Genomic DNA, 18,340 nt, shown 5'->3' with positions numbered 1-18,340 from the left:
ATTCCCTAATAAAATATAATTCACTCTAAAATGATGTGACTTATGTAAAAACTATAAATCACACCATTTTTATATAATTTATGTGTTAAAAAAACAATTTTAAAATTTTACATAAGATATTTTAAGCTTCATATTTATTTATTTTAAATATAAAATATTCCAAACCTTTACATTGGTATTAAACCTTTATTTATCTTTTATTTATTTTAACTTTTTTAATATTTAATAGTTATGTAATAAATAGTAATTATTTAATGAATAAACTAAATATCTAGAGTTAACAATGATTACTTTTTAGTCTCTTGATTGGTTTAATGCACTTATTCATTTTAATAGTTATTTTTAATGGTTTAATTATATTTTAAATCTTATATTTTAGTTTATATATAATTTCAATATTTTAGTTTAATTATTTATATTTAATTTTTATAACTTTTAACGATTCAAATAACTATTTTATTTAAAATTTTAACCATTAATTAATATAAATGTAAAGAAAAATGCGATATATTATTGATTTGTTTATATTTTTGAAGAAAATAAAATATATAAATAAAAATATAAAAGTTAAATGTTGTTATATTTTATAATTATATTTTTTATTCAACCATTTTGTATTTATCTTAATTTATATAAATTAATAATATAACATATTTTAATTTTTATTAATTTTTAAATAAAATTTTAATATAAAATATTAATTTAAATTTAAGAAAAGATTGAACACGGTCTGTAAGTCACCTAATCTGGGAAGTTTTTTTCCCCGTAAACACACTTTTTTTTTATCATAAAGGAAAATGGTAATTGGGTATATTTTTAGGTTTGTACATTTAGAGAGAGATAAAAGGAAAATAAAGAAAAATAATAGATATAATAAATAATGTGATGTAATAAAAAGTTATTATAAATTTTATATCGAATAAAACACTATCTTAAATGTAATTTTTAACTCACATTATTCTTCCTTATTAAATTAATCTTTTAGGTTAATTTTTCTTTCTGTCCTTAATACAATTGATACTTCATGGAGAGTTAAGATTAAAAAAAACTACCACAGGATGTTAAAATCAAAAAAGAAAAAGTGTGAATATTAACTTTCACGTATTATGAATCTAATGTTGAGTAAAATATGGTCAATGTAGTTAGCTTTTAAGTTGTGAAACTTTTCATTTAATAAATTAATATTTTGAATTATACTCTTTTTTATATGTTTAAATCGTAATAAAAAAGAAAGATAAAAAAGTAAAAAAAATATTAAATATTATTAAAAGAGTGTATGTATTCTTATTTTTAAGATTTATTATCACTTTTTTATTTAATTTTTTTAATTTTATGATTATACTAATAGTAAAATATTTTAACTTTAAATTGTTTACAAATAGAAAAATGTTTTAATCACTCACTTTCAGGTTAATTTTTAAAGTGGGCTTTCAAGTATGGGAATGACAGCGGTCAATAAAGCTTTTTAAAAGTGGGCTTAGGGGCATTGATAAGAAAGCCCGTCAATGAAGCCCAAAAGCCCAGTGGTATTCTGTGGCGACTATGATAAAAGCGTGTCCCAAATCTCCCTCTTGTATCGGCGAACTTCTCTCTGTCTGGCTCCTTCTCCTTCGCTTTCTCCTCGTTCTCTCGCTTCCATTTCGTGAGTCCACTTCCCCTTTTCTCTTCATCTCTCTCTCTTCCTCATTATTCTCTAAATGTTGAGTTATCACTGAAGACTCGGATCTATGACTTTCGAATGATAGGGTTTTCAATTATCATGTATTTGCTTTGCACGTGTAACTATTTAACATCTATTTTACTTTCTGTTATTTGCCCGATTCAGATTTCGTGTGAATGTGTTGGTGATGTGGATTTATGTGGTTGCTGCCTTTTCTGTTTTTGCCACTGTATTTTTTTTAAAGCATATTTGGTACTAAAAACACAATTTGTGCACGTGATCTATTTAATTTAAACTATAACGATTACTTGTAAATAGTGTGTGTGAGAGTGGTAGTGTTATGTTCAATGGACCAAGAAATTAGTGGGCTAAGAGAAGATATAGCAACCTAAGTGTATGGAAGATTATGTTCACTAAGTAGTTAGATTATGTAATTGTGTGCTGGCTCAATAGTATTGGCTAGTGTAGATTTAGGGGAGTGCAGGGTGCGTTAATTGCGTTTTGCCATTTTCTTTTTTCTGTTATTACATTGTGGCGTTGGACACTGTTATTGTTATAAAATCTTGTGTGTAAGAGTGAGAGTCGGGTGAAGAATTTGTCGCTCTTCTAGTAGGTCCCAGTCTTTGAATTCAGGGAAGAAATATCTTGACGCCTAAGCAGTTGGTGCTTTCATTGAGAGACACCATGGCAAACAACACATGATCCCAGGCTAATATAGATTCCTTGGAGGAAGATGTTGTGCTCACTGTGAATCAAACCATTCTGACTAACAGTCAGAACATTATGGATGAGCTTTTGGCCAAGGTTACTGCACTGGAGACACCTCAAAAGCTGTCCATATTGGAATCCCTTTTCCAGCACTGTCGCCCTTAGAGCAATCTCACCATGATGAAGTGACATCCTGATACCATGTGAAGTTATATGTATCCAGGTCTGAACAGAACCTTTACGATGGATATTCAAGATAACTACTTCTTTGAGTACCATGACACGTTGAAAGAAGTTTACAACCCTGTAGCTTCTTTTTACATGGATTGGCTGGCTCTCGGATGGTTTTAGTGGATGTTTCAGAATGGCCAGTGCCAAATCAGATCATGGCTGGGTTACATTTTTGGAAGCTCATTTTTCCCCCTTGTGCCTTTTATCATAGCAGGGTGCTCCAAATCTATCACAATGGATAGTCCCCTTCATTCCAGTGCTCAGATCATAGTGTTACTACAGCATTATTGTGATCTTTTTCAAAACCCTATTGAAGAAATTTTGCAACATGGGTGTCATTTGACATAGTAACAGTCCCTTTTCCTCCAGTCCTTTTTGTTGAAAAAGAAAGATGGTACATGGAGATTTTTGTTGATTATTGAGCACTCAATGCCATTGCTATAAAAGATTGATTTCCCATTCCAGCACTGGATGAACTTCCGGATGAATTAGGTGGGATGGGTTGATTTTCTAAATTGGATCAGATAAACAGTTATTATCAAATTTTAATGAGGGAAGATGATGTAAGACTGCATTCTGCCCAGACCAAGGTCATTACAAATTTCTTGTGATGCCGTTTGGGCTGTGCAATGCACCATCCTCTTTTCAAACTACTATGCATTATTCATAATTGTATTTTTTTTTACAAGTCATTGGTATGTAGTAGGACCCTTGATGACCACTTGAACACACATACAAAAGGTGTTTTAGTATGAGAAATGTTGTTTAAAATTTGGGGTAAACTCAATGAAGAGTGTGTATTATTTTAAAATTTAGTTTCGATATGCTTCACATGATAATTGTCAAAGCTACTATCATAATGGTTGCATAATCTATTGATTCAAGAAATGTGTGGATTAAAACTATTTAGGAGCAAAAGCCTTTGCATGATATCTGTCCTTATAGAGTTTTAATGATATCTAATTATCTATTGTCCTATGGGCTGATAAAAGTTCTCTCTTAATGGGTTAAGGTACTATCAGATCCATTGGTCAGTGACATGGACAATCATCATATCATATTTTGGAGTTTCAAAGAACATATATAAAATTTACAGTTTTGTTAACATCAATTCTTGGGATTGATTTTAAGCTACTAAAAGTATAACGTTTTCATTGAAAAAGAAATCATTTATCATACTTTTTGTGTCTTCAATGTAATATGCAGTTTCTTTTCAAATTATTATTTTCACTTTTAGTTATTTAAAATCAACCCTAGGGACTTATGTTAACAAACTGTAAAATTTACTTAGTGTATATTATGCATAAAGTTCTAAGATTATCCTCTCTGTCTTTGTGTCCATTCTTATCCCGTCGTTTATTGTATCAATTTCTTCATCATTCTTGTTGTCAATATATGTTAAACCAATAATTAGACTATGTATTAGTGTATAGAATGTATAAAGTGATTTCTCTTCACCATAATAGAAAATATGGAGTTTGCTAGCATTTTTCCTTGCAATTTTCATTTTAGGGTTCAATTTTTATGACACTTCATTGCAGAAACAGTTGTTATTTTTTACTTATTGCAATTTTCACTTATTTTGTGATGTTGTCTTTATCATTGTCGTTGTCCATATTTATTTAACTTTACCGATTATACTTGGTCAATGTATTTATTTTCTTGACTGATATATTTTTTATATGAATGATTGTCAGTGTGAACTGAGATGGCTGGAGGTGTTATTCAGCAATTGTTGAGGAGGAAACTCCAATTTCATTCTCCTGTAAGCATTAACTCTCTTCATGATAATTTTATTCTTTTGTATTTCTGGTCCGTGCAGCTTGGGACTCTTAGACCAAATTTGTGGTTGGGAAAAGAAAAAAATGTTGTACAAATGGATTGGTTTCTGTGGAAGATGTTAGAGCTGATTATTTATCTTTTCTTATAATTGCTTATTTTAGCTATATTTTTTAGTTTTTTAGATTAATGTTACGGTACTGTTTAAAAAGATTACCTCTATCATCATATCATTGTTCCTAAATTGTAAAAGATTTATCAATTTTTTAAGAGTCAGATGGAATTTACTGCACCATAGCCTTAACACTCATTCAAAACATTTAAAATTTTGAATACACCAATCTTTAATTGAAACTAAAATGTTTGTAGTTGACAAACTTGTAGATCTTTCAAAGTCTTAAATGAGCATTTGATGATAGACAAGGAAAGATAAATCTTAAGAAGGAAAAAAAAAAAAAAAAAACTCTTCCAGAATGCTTATTAAATCTTCAATGGTTACCTTATACCTAAATATGGTTTAGAGGATCTCCATAACGTTTATTAAAATTTATCCAACTATAGTTATGAATTGCAACACAAAATGCTTTATATAAAGATATAATGGTGCTCATCCAAAATGTATTCTATGTCAAACAACAATACCTTAGTCAGAGGCAGAGGGATTGGGGTGACCAACTATTGCCACAGTCACCCCCAAAATTTTGACCTTTTCAATATGATATAGAAAAGTTATGGCACCCCCCAAAAAGTTATTCTTCAAAAGGCTTCTTATGTTTTATTATAGGATAATAATGATTCTGTTATTAGTCAGTTAATTTATTGGTTAAGTAGTTTCAGTTTGGTTACTCTAATTAATAGTTTGTTTAGCTTTGTATATTTATCCGTGTACCATTGTATCATAGTGTGTGACAATGCATCAAGTAAAATTTCTCTTTTCACAAGTTGCTATTTGTTTCTCATGACTCAATGTATAGCTGTGTAGCCTTTCCCACAGCTAGGCATTCTTTCTCATAAGTTCATGAGAAGGGTCTGGTGTCTCCTCCAAGAGTTAATAGTTTATTACTTTAATAAATAAAAAATCAAAAAAGAAACCAAAGTTGCCCACATCAAGTCAACAATGTTCGTTTATTATATTTAGCTTCTTCCTCATCTCTGGCTTGTTGGGGTGAGGCACTAAAGATTGTCTTATTTATTTTTGTCATTTTTTATTAGGAAAGGGTGGTGTATGTTGTGATTCAAATTGCTTATTTATTGCTATGATACAAGTATATAGTGAATTTTTACTCACTTCTTTTGCCACTAATCTCTTAAGTGTTACTTTGAATTTTTTTATTTATTATTTTTAAATCTGGGTTGAGTATGTTAAAATGTGAAATGGAGTGATATCAATTTTTATAATTTATTTATTCATATAGTTTTTTCAAGTTGAAAGATGTATAAGCAAAAACTTATTAACTCGTCTTTTACGAAAACAGAGAAATAAACACAAGCCATATCAACTTTAAATTTGGAAATTAATCATGTTAAAAGGGTTGTTGAATAACATAAGGTAAAGGTATATATACTTGATCATTATATTGAAGTAGTTTGTATGTATATTATGCATAGTAGTCAGTAGAGGCCGCTATCGTGGCGTAGCGGAGCAGCTTCCTGCCGCTATTCCAAGTGCATATATAACGGTTCAGTGTAGTGGCGGGAGCAGCGCGAATCATGACCAAAATAAAAAAAAAAATCGTGGTTCTCATGGCTGCTATTTGATGCACGACAAAAATGTCAAATTTACCCTTGTTTTCTTAACATTAGAAAGCTTTAAGGGGGGCAAATTTGGAATTTTGCTCCCCCTTTACATTGTCAATTTCTGCATGTCGTTGTATCATTCAAACTCAGTACTCTTGAACCCTAAGTGCTCCTATTCACCATCTTCAGCAACTTCTGCTTCTTACAACAAGCTTCACAGTAGCTGAAGTTCTTTTCTGGCCAAGTTCCAGTTATCTTCCTCATATCCACTCATTTCTGATATGACCCATTTGCGTTAGGGGCTACTTCCCAACCAAAATATGACTATACATTATATCCAGCCAAATTATAATCATCTTCATTTCCAACAAGACTCACATTTTTTGGCAAGACCATCTGTTTGGGGGCTTTTTCCGGTGAGATCACTCTATTTTGTTCTATTTTTCTTCTCTGTTCTATTCTAACTTTGAAGAAACCCTTCAAATGATTGAAATTTGAAATCTTCAGCAAATATGAGTACCATAATTTATATTTGATGTATTTTAAAGTTTCAAAAACAGCAGTCATCCCGCTATCCACTATTTTGCTATAGCATTTTTGGGGTTGACTGCACCATGCTGTTACTGTTATTGACTACTATGTATTATGTTAGTTACATATCAAATATGCTACATATATTTTGCATATGTTAGTGAATTTTTTCTTCACTTAAAGTTAATGTACTATTGGTCTTACTCCCCTTAAAATAAAAATTCTAGCTCTGCCCTTGACCTTAGTCCATATCCTCTCACCTCCGATATTTTACTTAGGTTATTTACATACTTTTAAAAACAAACAAAAAGAATAGAATAGCAGTTCTGAAGCTGAAAGAACAGAACACAAACAGAACTTGTGTTTGCAATAGACCTGGAGTTTGAAAGAACTAGACTTCAATTTGTCTTTCAAGTTGTGTAAAATCATCTACCTTGCAGACATTGTTGCTTCTTCATGACTGGATGACAATGCCAGATTCATCATGATGGATATTGGGTTCACAGACATAGTCACAACAAAAGGACAACGGGTTGATGTCTTGATGTGCTGGTCAACATGCTGGACTTGATGGATACAGAACTTAATGTAATGGCTGAGCTTTGAACAAGTTGCAGAAAACGGATGAGGATTAGACTTTTGATCTATTTGTGATTGAGCTGTCAAAATTGTGTGTAATGTGAGCACTCAAATTAGTATTGTGCTGGGTCAATTGGGTGCATAAATAATATTCTTGAGCAGAATTGCTGACTCACTTCTTACTTGCAATTGTATTTTTAATTTGCATGAATTTATATCTTCCATTGCCCTCTAAAAAACGAATATGTGAAAATATTCTTGTTTCCTTTTGAAATTTTCAATCAAATATATATAACCTCCTTGGTTGATGTCCTTGGAATAAAAACAAAATTGGTTTTCTAGCATCCGGATATCTTAGCCAAATTTGTTATCAAATACCCTTTACCAAGGATTTTAAGTCTCAAAGTCTGCATCACATAATGCAGCTACAATACAATATGTCAGTTGCAATGGTCACCACAACCATGTCACCTGGAGATTTGTGTAGCTCTTCTGCCACTATCATGAATTGCAATTTAGAACTTTCCACTTTACCATAGTCTCACTTTGGCTTATGAGCTTGATCTTTAAATAGTTTGCCCAATTTTGTATGTGCCCTTTATTCTTGTAAATTTTTTTCTTTTCCTCTAGCATTTTCTTGGATCTCATGTTCTTTTTGATCAACTTGGTAAGCTATGTTATAACCCTTCCCATCTAAACACTTCAAAATTTGGAAAGTTTATTAACTGGTTCAATTGCTTTACCATTGTCCGTCATCTTCTTTATCCCTTCCTTTTAATCATTTACTTGAAATTCTTGAATTCTATTTTAAATGTTTACTTTTGACTATCTTTTTTTATGATTAAACTCTCAAACTCTTTTACTGTTTTATGCCCTTCATTGAGTAGGTTATAGAAATAAATCATCCGTCTTTTCTTGAAATCTTGCATAGTTACCAAAACATTTTCATCTTGTCATCTTTTTTAATGTGGTTCACTTGATCTAACTTTGCCTATGCTGTGCTTCCTTTATCTTCCAAACCTTCCTAAGATAAGAATTATGTTATGCTTTTAGCAGCAAACATATAAAATCATCGAATCTTTTATGACATGGATTGATAATATGATTGTGCTGACTATGATGCTTTTGAAAATTCTGTGTTTTCCCTACTTTTATAAGTCTCCCTTGCTTTAGTGTTGCATTTATGAGTATTAACCATTGTCACCAGTATATGTCTTGGTGTAGCTATTCTAGAAGCATATTGTACTCTTGCAGTTTTACACTGCTTTCTATTTTATACTTAAAAACTTTAAAAACCCTTGATTTTAAATTGTTGCCAACTTACTATTTAACAGCTACTTAATTCAAAGTTACATTAACAGTTTGTCTCATCCATATGTCAGTGTAAAACTTTTTACATTAATGGTAAATTGCATTCATTGTTGTAACCAAGTTTTTTCACTTGCTGGATAATTTTATAATAATTCAGGTGGTTTCATATGGTTCACTGGCACCATAAAACCTTTCATAATATTAATCAAAATTAAATCACAAGTAAATACAAATATGTCATCCAATAATGCTCCTAATCATTTTTGGTACAAAGAATACTTAGAAGTCATTTGGACTGATTTGTCTGTGACCTAGCTTTAATTATTCCCTCTTAATAGGACTTTGGAGGACTTGGATCTAATAATCAATTTGAATTAAGGAGAGCTATCTTCCATTATAGGCTCATAGTTAATAGTCATTTTTGACATTGAGAAAGACCATTATCCAAACCGGTGTGGTGGAAATACATACTTATGTGTCAAAAAATGTTATAGTTCATAACAATTTACCTCCCATGGAATAATCCAATTGTGCCTTTTGTTAATTGCTGCTTTATACTTGTTGCAGAATTCTTCTTTTGTGTCATCAATTATCACAAAGAAAGATGGTGCTGGCTCTACTGGCAGCAGCTCCTTTAGAGCGATAGCATTAATTGGAGCTGGTGTGTCAGGGTTTTTGAGCTTTGCTACAACAGCATCAGCTGATGAAGCTGAGCATGGCCTAGCATGTCCAAACTATCCATGGCCTCACAAGGGCATCCTCAGTTCATATGATCATGCTTCGTGAGTTCAACCTGAAAATTTCCTATATTTTCCTTTCTATCCTTTTGAGTCAACAATATCATTTGCCAAGTTAGCAACTGTGTCCAGTCAAACTAGTCCTTGTTGCAATTTAAATGTGAATTGCAAGTAATTATTAATTATAGATACATGTTTGGTTTCAGTTGTTTGTCATTTTGTACTTAATATCATTTTACATTTACACAACCTTGGATCAGTCATTTCATGTCTTCAAGGTGACATGTCAACTAACGTAGTATACATCTTGTCTGTACATAGGCTGATTAGTAACATTTATCATGCATTATTTAATCTAAAAAATATCATACAATGATTGCAAGAATGTAATTTCCTACAAGCAACAGTTGCAATTCAAAATCCTGAAATATAGGGCCCCCCTCACCCTCCCCCTCCCCCTCCCCCTCCCCCGTCTCTTTTAGGGCATTTTTCTGAGCCAAGATTCATAATATGTTAAGTTTTCATTTTGCTCTATGCTTCCATTTTATGTTCAAATCAATTTTTTACATGAATACTATAATTTTTAATGCTAATTGAGATCTTAATACATTTAACTACTTTTTATGAGCAGGATTCGTCGTGGTCATCAAGTTTATCAAGAAGTCTGTGCTTCCTGTCATTCTATGTCTTTAATATCATACCGTGATTTGGTTGGTGTTGCTTACACTGAAGAAGAGGTAAAGGCTATGGCAGCTGAGATTGAGGTGGCTGATGGCCCTAACGATGAGGGTGAGATGTTCGCACGCCCTGGTAAACTCAGTGACCGTTTTCCTCAGCCATATGCAAATGAAGCAGCTGCTAGGTTTGCTAATGGAGGAGCCTATCCTCCCGATTTAAGTCTTATTACCAAAGTAATGACTGTAATTTGCTAGTAATGTCATTTGATTTCCCGTTGTTTTTATACAAGAATGGTTTTTACCTTCCACATTTTCAGGCCCGTCACAATGGTCAGAACTATGTTTTTGCACTTCTAACTGGTTATCGTGATCCTCCTGCTGGCGTATCGGTAAATTCTTCTCTTAAATTTTTCCTAAACTAATAATCTTTACTTATTTAAGTAACTATGCGCATTCTACTTAAGTAGTCACACACATATGAAGATTGCTAGACCACTTGATCAGTATTTCAAAACTAAAACCGTGTTGGAAAATCTGTTGTGTTGCTTTGAAATTTGTACAAGAATGGTCAATAATGGTTAAAAAAACACCTTGTTTATTTCCCTGTTTTTGTTGTTGTACACCAATGAATAAAAATAGTATGCATGGTAGGTTAGGGATTGTTAGAGCCTAACATGGTGCTTATTTTTTTGTATATGATCCTTGGCTAAATTTGGTGTAGGCTATTCCTAGTTGAAATAGATTTCGTCAATGTTTACACATAATGTTTCGACTCCCAAAAGATTTCAGAAAGAAAAAAGTGTAGAATAGGAAAGTGGAAGAAAGACTTGTGTTATTGATCCAACGAAATTCAAGGAGCCCATCCTCCTCCAGGGGTTTCCCCCTATACAAGATACAAACTATCAATTACTTGATGATCCTTCCTAACTACCTTCCTGCTATTTTCTTACATCTTTCTCTAGCTGCCTCACTACATGTCTAACCATCGATACTGTCTCTCCCCTTTCTGACCCTTCTGCCTCTCGCACACACTTTTCAACCTCCTACATCATTGAGCTGGACCCTAACATATAATGATAAATATTTCTTTGCACTTACATGTGACTTAAGTTGCCAGTCATGCTTCTATATGTCATTGTACTTTCTCAACTTTTTATTTTTCATTGAATCAAAATATTTAATGCAAGTTCATGATTAATCTTTCCCTATACTGTGTGCCAATAGTGTAGGCCAGTCCTAGGTGTGGCAATATTTGGGTTAAAGTGAAAATTTTGTTTATGGTTATCTTTAAATAATAATGTAGATTAGAGAAGGACTGCACTATAATCCTTATTTTCCTGGCGGGGCCATTGCCATGCCTAAAATGCTTAATGATGGTGCTGTTGAATATGAAGATGGTACCCCTGCTACAGAAGCTCAGGTACTTCTATTTGTTGAGGATTGTTTCTTGTAAACTTATCACATTTGATTATCTATGAACTTGAGAATGAAACAATTTGTTTCTCCTGTTATGTTTTGCTCCAGATGGGTAAAGATGTTGTGTCTTTCTTGTCTTGGGCTGCTGAACCTGAGATGGAAGAGAGAAAATTGGTTTGTTTCCTTTATTTTCCTTTTTCTACGGAATCAATAAAGAAAATATCTTATTTCCTAAGGACATTTCTACCATATGCAGATGGGATTTAAATGGATATTTGTTTTATCACTGGCATTACTTCAAGCTGCCTATTACCGTCGCCTTCGGTGGTCTGTTCTAAAGTCTCGCAAGCTGGTTCTTGATGTTGTCAACTAGCTGCCTTCAAGTTTCATTTTGCACTTCAGGAAAGGTTGTTGGCAATAATTTTGTCAGACACTTAAGTTGTCCCACCATGTCAAATTCGTTGGAGTAATTGGAAGCGTATTCTATTTTTGTTTGAGATAGAAATAAAGCTGTTTCAAGAATGTGAGATATAGTTACTTTCACTTTTTCTCCCTTCTCATCAGACGTATATTATTATTACCTTCTTCAGGAGCCCTGTGCTCGTGTTTTTTCTCAATCTGATTGCTATGGTAATTGACCTGTGGTTGAGGTTTATTTAGGTTCAATTTAGAAAATTGAAGCAAGGTCAAAATGTTCCTTTTAGAAGTCGGAAATAAGGTTCATTTTCACTTCATTGCCATATGATTCCAATAGCTAAGTATTGAGGAAACGCTTGTTCGTTAAGGTGGTTATGAGCACATATTATCAGCCTTTAAGGCCGAGGGCCTATGAAACACATACAAATAATCTCGAAAGTTAAACTCGGAAGAAGAGAGGCTTGTGGACTGTTTTCTTGATTATCAAGAAATATTATATTGATCACGTGTATTAAAATATAGATAATTTAGACTTTATAAATAAGTAAGTTACCAGTAAGATTTATTTAAATATTAAATAAAGTAACGAACTACTAAATTAGAATTTGATGAATAATTTAATTTTAATTAAAATAAAATTTTGTATACATGATTTATTTTATTCAAAATTTTAATTTAACAGGTAATTCAATAAAATTTATTACTTATAAAATATTATTAAATGTGTTTATTTATTTTTTTTTATTTGTAGAAAGGGGGAGAACAATGTAACAAAGAAAAGCATCGGACAACAAACAGATTCCAAAATGAACGAAAATATTGTTAGCACTAGTCCCCATTTAGCATAAGGGTTGTCAATGGAATTAGAATCATGACTCAATAGGACAGAAAAAGCCCATACCACCGTGTCATAGCCATAATAAAGTTAAATCTCATTTATACCAATTAATAAATTTTTTTATAAATATTAATATGTATATTAAATTTTACATAATTTAAATATTTATAGATTTTTTATTTAAAAATTGATATTTAATTATATTTTAAAAGCATAATACTCATAATAAAGTGATATGATAAAGTATTTATTAATTTTATTTTTATATAATATTTTATAAAGTTGACCTACTTGATAGAAATTTGAATGATAATACACTTACTTTTGACTTAATATCATCTAATGTGTGTAAAAAAGCATTTATTCTTCACACCAACTTAGGAGAGGAAGATAATATTTTCGTCAATATTAAAAAAATAAAAATATTATGTGTATTTTAAATGTTTTTGTCATTTAGATTTTGATATTGTCACTTAATAACTTGTTATCAAGTAGAGATGGCAACAGTTATAGTATTCCATGGGTACTCACAAAATTTACCCATAAAAGGTAAGACATGGTATAGGTATGAAAAAATATCTGAAAATTTTAATAGAAATGAGTGTGAGTATGAGTATCTAAGTACTCACCCCGTCTCATATCTACCCACCCACTCACACACACACATTAACTAGAACTTTATTCTATAACTATATATTGAATTTTTGTATTAACTAGAACTTTGTCCTATAACTTATGTTAATTTTTGTCTATGTTTAAACTTTGTTCTATAACTATGTATTAAATTTTTGTATTATTATACTATTGATGTAAAATTATATAAGATTAATATAAAAATATATTTAGTGATAAAGTAAACTAAAAAAATTATTTTAATTCGTATTTTTAGTAGAAAAAATTATTTACTATTTTTTATCATTTAACTAAGCTAATATAATTTAATTATTACATAGTTGATATAAAATTAATTTTTTTTTAAAATTATTTATATATGACAAACATACAAAATATTTTTCATACAAATATTTTTTTTATAAAATCATATTGAGATTTAAATCATAAAGTAAAGGACAAATAATAAACATATTGTAAATATTTTTATAAATTTTACAATTACCTACTATTACCGTAGGTTTATTATTTATTGATAATATTTAATTTTATTTTTTATATTTTAATTTAAAATAATATTTTCCTATGCAATATGTCGTTACAGACACAACTATAATCTATTGAATCTAAATAATATTATTCTTACTATTTATTTACATTCAAAGAAAATTTTAAAAAGATATAAAATATATAAAAATGTTGTTAATTCTTATTTTTGTTATTTTTAATGAGTTTATTATATATTTTTACAAGTGACATGTTAAATAATTTTTTTTGGATGAAAAAGTATAATTTATTTTATATACACATATTTTTTCAATACAAAATTTTAATGTGACCATTTATTTTTTATTTAAATTTTTTTTAAAATTTATATACATTATAAATATTTAATTCATTAAAATAATTTTTTAAATAAAGTTATATTTTTTATAAAATATTTTCGTATAGTACATGAGTTAGAAGTACTAGTATATATATTAATTATATTATATTGTTTTAATTAATCTATTATTTTTCTTACAATTTTATATTCAAAAGTTAAAAGAAAATGTGTTGTGTGTCTATTTAGTACTTGAGTTTTTCTATCATAATTCTACTCTCATTTTCAATATCATTTTCATTTAAACCTATTGCAGCAACCATGAATCACTAGAGCTAGTTGCTAATACCGCCACAAGAGGTCACCAAGTGACCCCATATGAAAGGTCACACATTGTGTAGATCCATGTCATCATTGTCCAGTTTAATATTGTTGTCGTTCAATCAGATCTCACACAAGACAGGGTTATTGTTAACAAATTAACTTGTGTTTTTAATTTCGCTTATGGTTTCTAAGAATTTTAATTTAGAAAGTTGTTGTATTAAGATACATTTAGCACTTGTGATCTTTGAATATTTATTTTTTATCTATGCTTGTACTTTGTTCGGCAATTACATATTGAATTTTGTATTATTATGCTATTTATGTGAAGGTATATAAGCATATTTTTCTTGATAAGTATTTTTTTCCTCAAACAAACGCAGGTAATGGATACAGTATGAGTATGCAGATACCTAGAGAGTATGGATATGAAGATTAATGTTATTATCCATAAGGGTATGAGACTAGGTACAAGTATTTTTTTAAAACGCGGGTACGAGGATAAGTATTATAGTACCTACCAATTGTTATTCTTATTATCAAGTGGTTTCAAAACTCAAGAGGGTCCAAGTTGAGTTTTAAAAGTTTACACACACAGATATATAGATATATATATATATATATATATATATATATATATATATGTATGTATGTATGTATGTATGCTTTTAAAAGATATTACTTCCTACAATTGAATGATAGATAAAATAATAGAGAGAAGCAAGAGCTTATAGAATTAATCAATTGAAGAGAAAATAAATTAATTAATTTTTTTTAAAAATATTAAAGATAAAGAATTAGAAATAAATTTATTCTAATTTAACCTTCAAATGTATGCGCGTGTCTAGTCTCCAAGTAAAGCTCTAGATTTTTTTTACTATATTAAAAAAATTATAATATTCGTTTGCGAGCTTTAGATTGTCTCTCAGATTAAAATTTTACTTTATTTCACACTTTTACATTATGAGAAATGTTTCACCTCACCAAAAAAAAAATCATAGAAAAAAAACTCTTACAAAACTTAATTTACAACTTGAAATACAATAAGCAATATAGCTTATGAAAGATAAGCTTTTAAGTTCATGATCATATAGGTTATGTTTCTTTATTTTTCTGTTTATGATTTTAACCCTAAAACCTTGATATTTTTGTAAATTTATGCAAGCTAATTGATTACTTAGGTTTCTTAATTATTAGTTTTATTCTATTTTGATTTTAGCATATTGCAGAATTTATATATGTGGTTTTTGTTTTGATTAGAAACAATATGCGTGTGTGTAAACTCGAAATGATTAGGACTCTCTACATGATAAAAAAAAAAAAAACTTCATTGTTACATTCTAATAAGTTAAGGAATACTTCCTAACATATTAGATAACAAATGTAGTTAATTTATACCAAAACAAAACAAGCTTAACAGATTAGACACTTCTACATAATAGATTATCATTAAATTATTGTTTTTACTTTTTTAATATTCACTTGCTAAAGATTAGGCTAGAGGAGTTAATGAGTCAAAGAGGTTCAAAAAATCATATTTTAAAAAATGTAATCATCTAGTAATTAGTCCAAATCATTTATAGATTATATAAATATGTTATTAATTATTTTTAGTCCTTTGAACTCATCACAGCAATTTTTATTACTTTTATTAAGATGAATTCAAAATCTAGAGGATTATATGTTGTTCAATAGGCTTAAATCATTAATTGTCCATTGTTTATTACTCTAAGATGTTTATTTGACATTATCAAAATTTTAAAATATACATAAAATAAACATGTAGCTAACATAATCTCTAATTATATAATAATATTTTTTAAAAACTCAAAGTTATTATTTATAATATTTATTATTTTTTTATTATTTTTTTGTAAATACTTGATAAATTTTCTTATTTTCTTCTTTATCCTCATCACATTATCCATTAAATTTAATATTTTCATTTCTACTTTCTTATTTTTTTACTTCTCTCTCAAAATATATATTTTGTTAAGAAATATATAAAATATTCTTCTAAAATTATATTTTGTTTCAAAATTTATAATTATATATATTTCCTTTATTATGTTTAAAAAAAGTATCCACATGGTATTACTTAAAAGTACAAACAAGTATAATAGATTGTGAAATAAAATTATGTATACTATTTAAATTAAAAATTATGTATGGATATTACATTATAAAAATTAATCAAGTAAAATTATAAGAAAAAATAACTTTGGCAACAAGAGAGTGAGAGAGAGAAAAATTAATTTTTAATGACAATATTAATTGAATTCACTTTGTTTATATTAAATAAGGTTTAAAAATTCAAGAAAACAAAATTACAAACTATCCTTAAGACCTAATCCCATAAGCATAGAAAATGATCAAAATTAGGAGAAAAATTATCTAAAAATATTCAATGCTTATATTTATTTTAAGTCATGTTAGCTAACAAATTAATGCATATATTGGTCTCACTAAATGCATGATAGAAGCTAATTATTCTACAAGATAGGAATAAATTCTTAATTTTATGAATTAAAGGTTATAATTTACTGACAACTCTTCACATTCACTAAATGGATAGTCAATTTTAAATTTATCATCAAAAAAATCTTTGTCTAATAACTTAGTTGAAACGTAATGAGAAACATATCATTGGTTCCTTCTCAAAGAAGACTTTAATTTTTTGAGAACCTAGTCATTGTCAAATAAACTTTAAAATATGGTTATGATTATCAAGATTATTCTTACTCTTATCAATAATCTCAAGTTGTTTTTAAAATAAAATTCTCATTCGGAGAAGGAAAATAAATCATAAAATTATAATAAAAAAAATAAAACAATGAGGAATACTATTAGAAACACTAGTACAAAAATAATTTTCTATAACAAGATTTTACATGGTTAATAAATAACTAGCCTGCAAAAAATGCGATGATATTTTTAAAATTTAAACAAATTTTTTTTACACCGATTAGGTCATATCTGATGTAAAAGATACTTATTACATCAGTTTAAAAAATAATTGTTGTGATAATTACTTTTCACATAAAATGACCTAATTGATGTAAAAAAGGAGGCACGAGTTTTTTAAAAAAATTTTGTAGAGATTTTCTATATTAGTTGTACATCATAACCAATGTAAAAAGTGTTTTTTAGATCGGTTCCTTTGACAAACGCTGTAAAAAAATATGTTCAAGTTTTTTTTGTTAGTATACTTTCCACATTAGTTGTATACAATAATTGATGTGAAAAGTATTTTTTTACATCGGTTCTAACATACAATCGATGTGGAAAAGTGTTTATAACTCCACTTTACTACTTATGAACAATCACCACACAGAGCACTCTAATGTTTCAATTTCTCTCTACCCAAACTTTAGAATTTTTATCACAACCTTGTTTCTTCTTAATCTTGTTTATACGTAAATTCCTCTCTAATCTCACGTCTAGTAAACAAGACATTTCATTTCAATGCTTATTTATAACTTTAGAATTTTACTGATATAAGCAATTCCTATATTTTTTAAGATCTTGCCCTCGTTTTTAACTTATGGAATTGATACATCTCTGCAATGTTGAAGTTAGACGCGACGTCATTTTAAGTTAGTATAAACTTGTATATTTATGCTTTCTTCGATTATGTCATAAACTTGTATATTTATGCCTTCAACCTTATTCAATGAAGTTTGTTTATTTTGTTATTCCTTTTATTTTTCAATATTTGTGTATTCTAAACCGTGCCATTGTATATGTGTAATTTTTTTTTACCCTTTACTACTGCACACAACTTGTTTGTGAAATTCTTAGTACCTTAATTTATGCTTTCTTCGATTATGTCATAAACTTGTATATTTATGCCTTCAACCTTGCTCAATGAAGTTTATTTATTTTGTTATTCCTTTTATTTTTCAATATTTGTGTATTCTGAACTACGTCATTGTATTCTTTTTTTATCCTTTGCTACTGCAC

At 29.1% G+C, this 18,340-nt stretch overlaps 1 protein-coding gene across 6 annotated transcripts; it reads left to right on the top strand.

Moving 5' to 3' along the window:
• The first annotated feature begins 1,575 nt into the window (after positions 1 to 1,575).
• On the top strand, positions 1,576 to 12,231 carry LOC113866951 (cytochrome c1-2, heme protein, mitochondrial). Of its 6 annotated transcripts, none has more exons than XM_027501776.1 (8): positions 1,576 to 1,642; positions 4,297 to 4,364; positions 9,104 to 9,318; positions 9,905 to 10,184; positions 10,268 to 10,339; positions 11,254 to 11,370; positions 11,475 to 11,540; positions 11,623 to 12,231. In XM_027501776.1, the coding sequence occupies exons 2-8, from the start codon at positions 4,308 to 4,310 to the stop codon at positions 11,737 to 11,739; spliced, it is 924 nt and encodes a 307-aa protein (XP_027357577.1). In that variant the 5' UTR covers positions 1,576 to 1,642; positions 4,297 to 4,307; the 3' UTR covers positions 11,740 to 12,231. The 6 variants fall into 6 exon arrangements, with proteins under 6 accessions (XP_027357577.1, XP_027357580.1, XP_027357579.1 ...); XM_027501779.1 differs by having other exon boundaries at positions 1,633 to 1,778; XM_027501778.1 differs by having other exon boundaries at positions 1,637 to 1,746.
• Positions 12,232 to 18,340: the final 6,109 nt, after the last annotated feature.

The sequence above is a fragment of the Abrus precatorius genome, unplaced genomic scaffold (assembly GCF_003935025.1).
Source record: "Abrus precatorius isolate BTA unplaced genomic scaffold, Abrus_2018 Scaffold5, whole genome shotgun sequence".
Classification (NCBI taxonomy): Eukaryota; Viridiplantae; Streptophyta; class Magnoliopsida; order Fabales; family Fabaceae; genus Abrus; species Abrus precatorius.
Note: the sequence above shows the minus strand (reverse complement) of the source record. Positions and strands in the feature narration are given on the sequence as shown.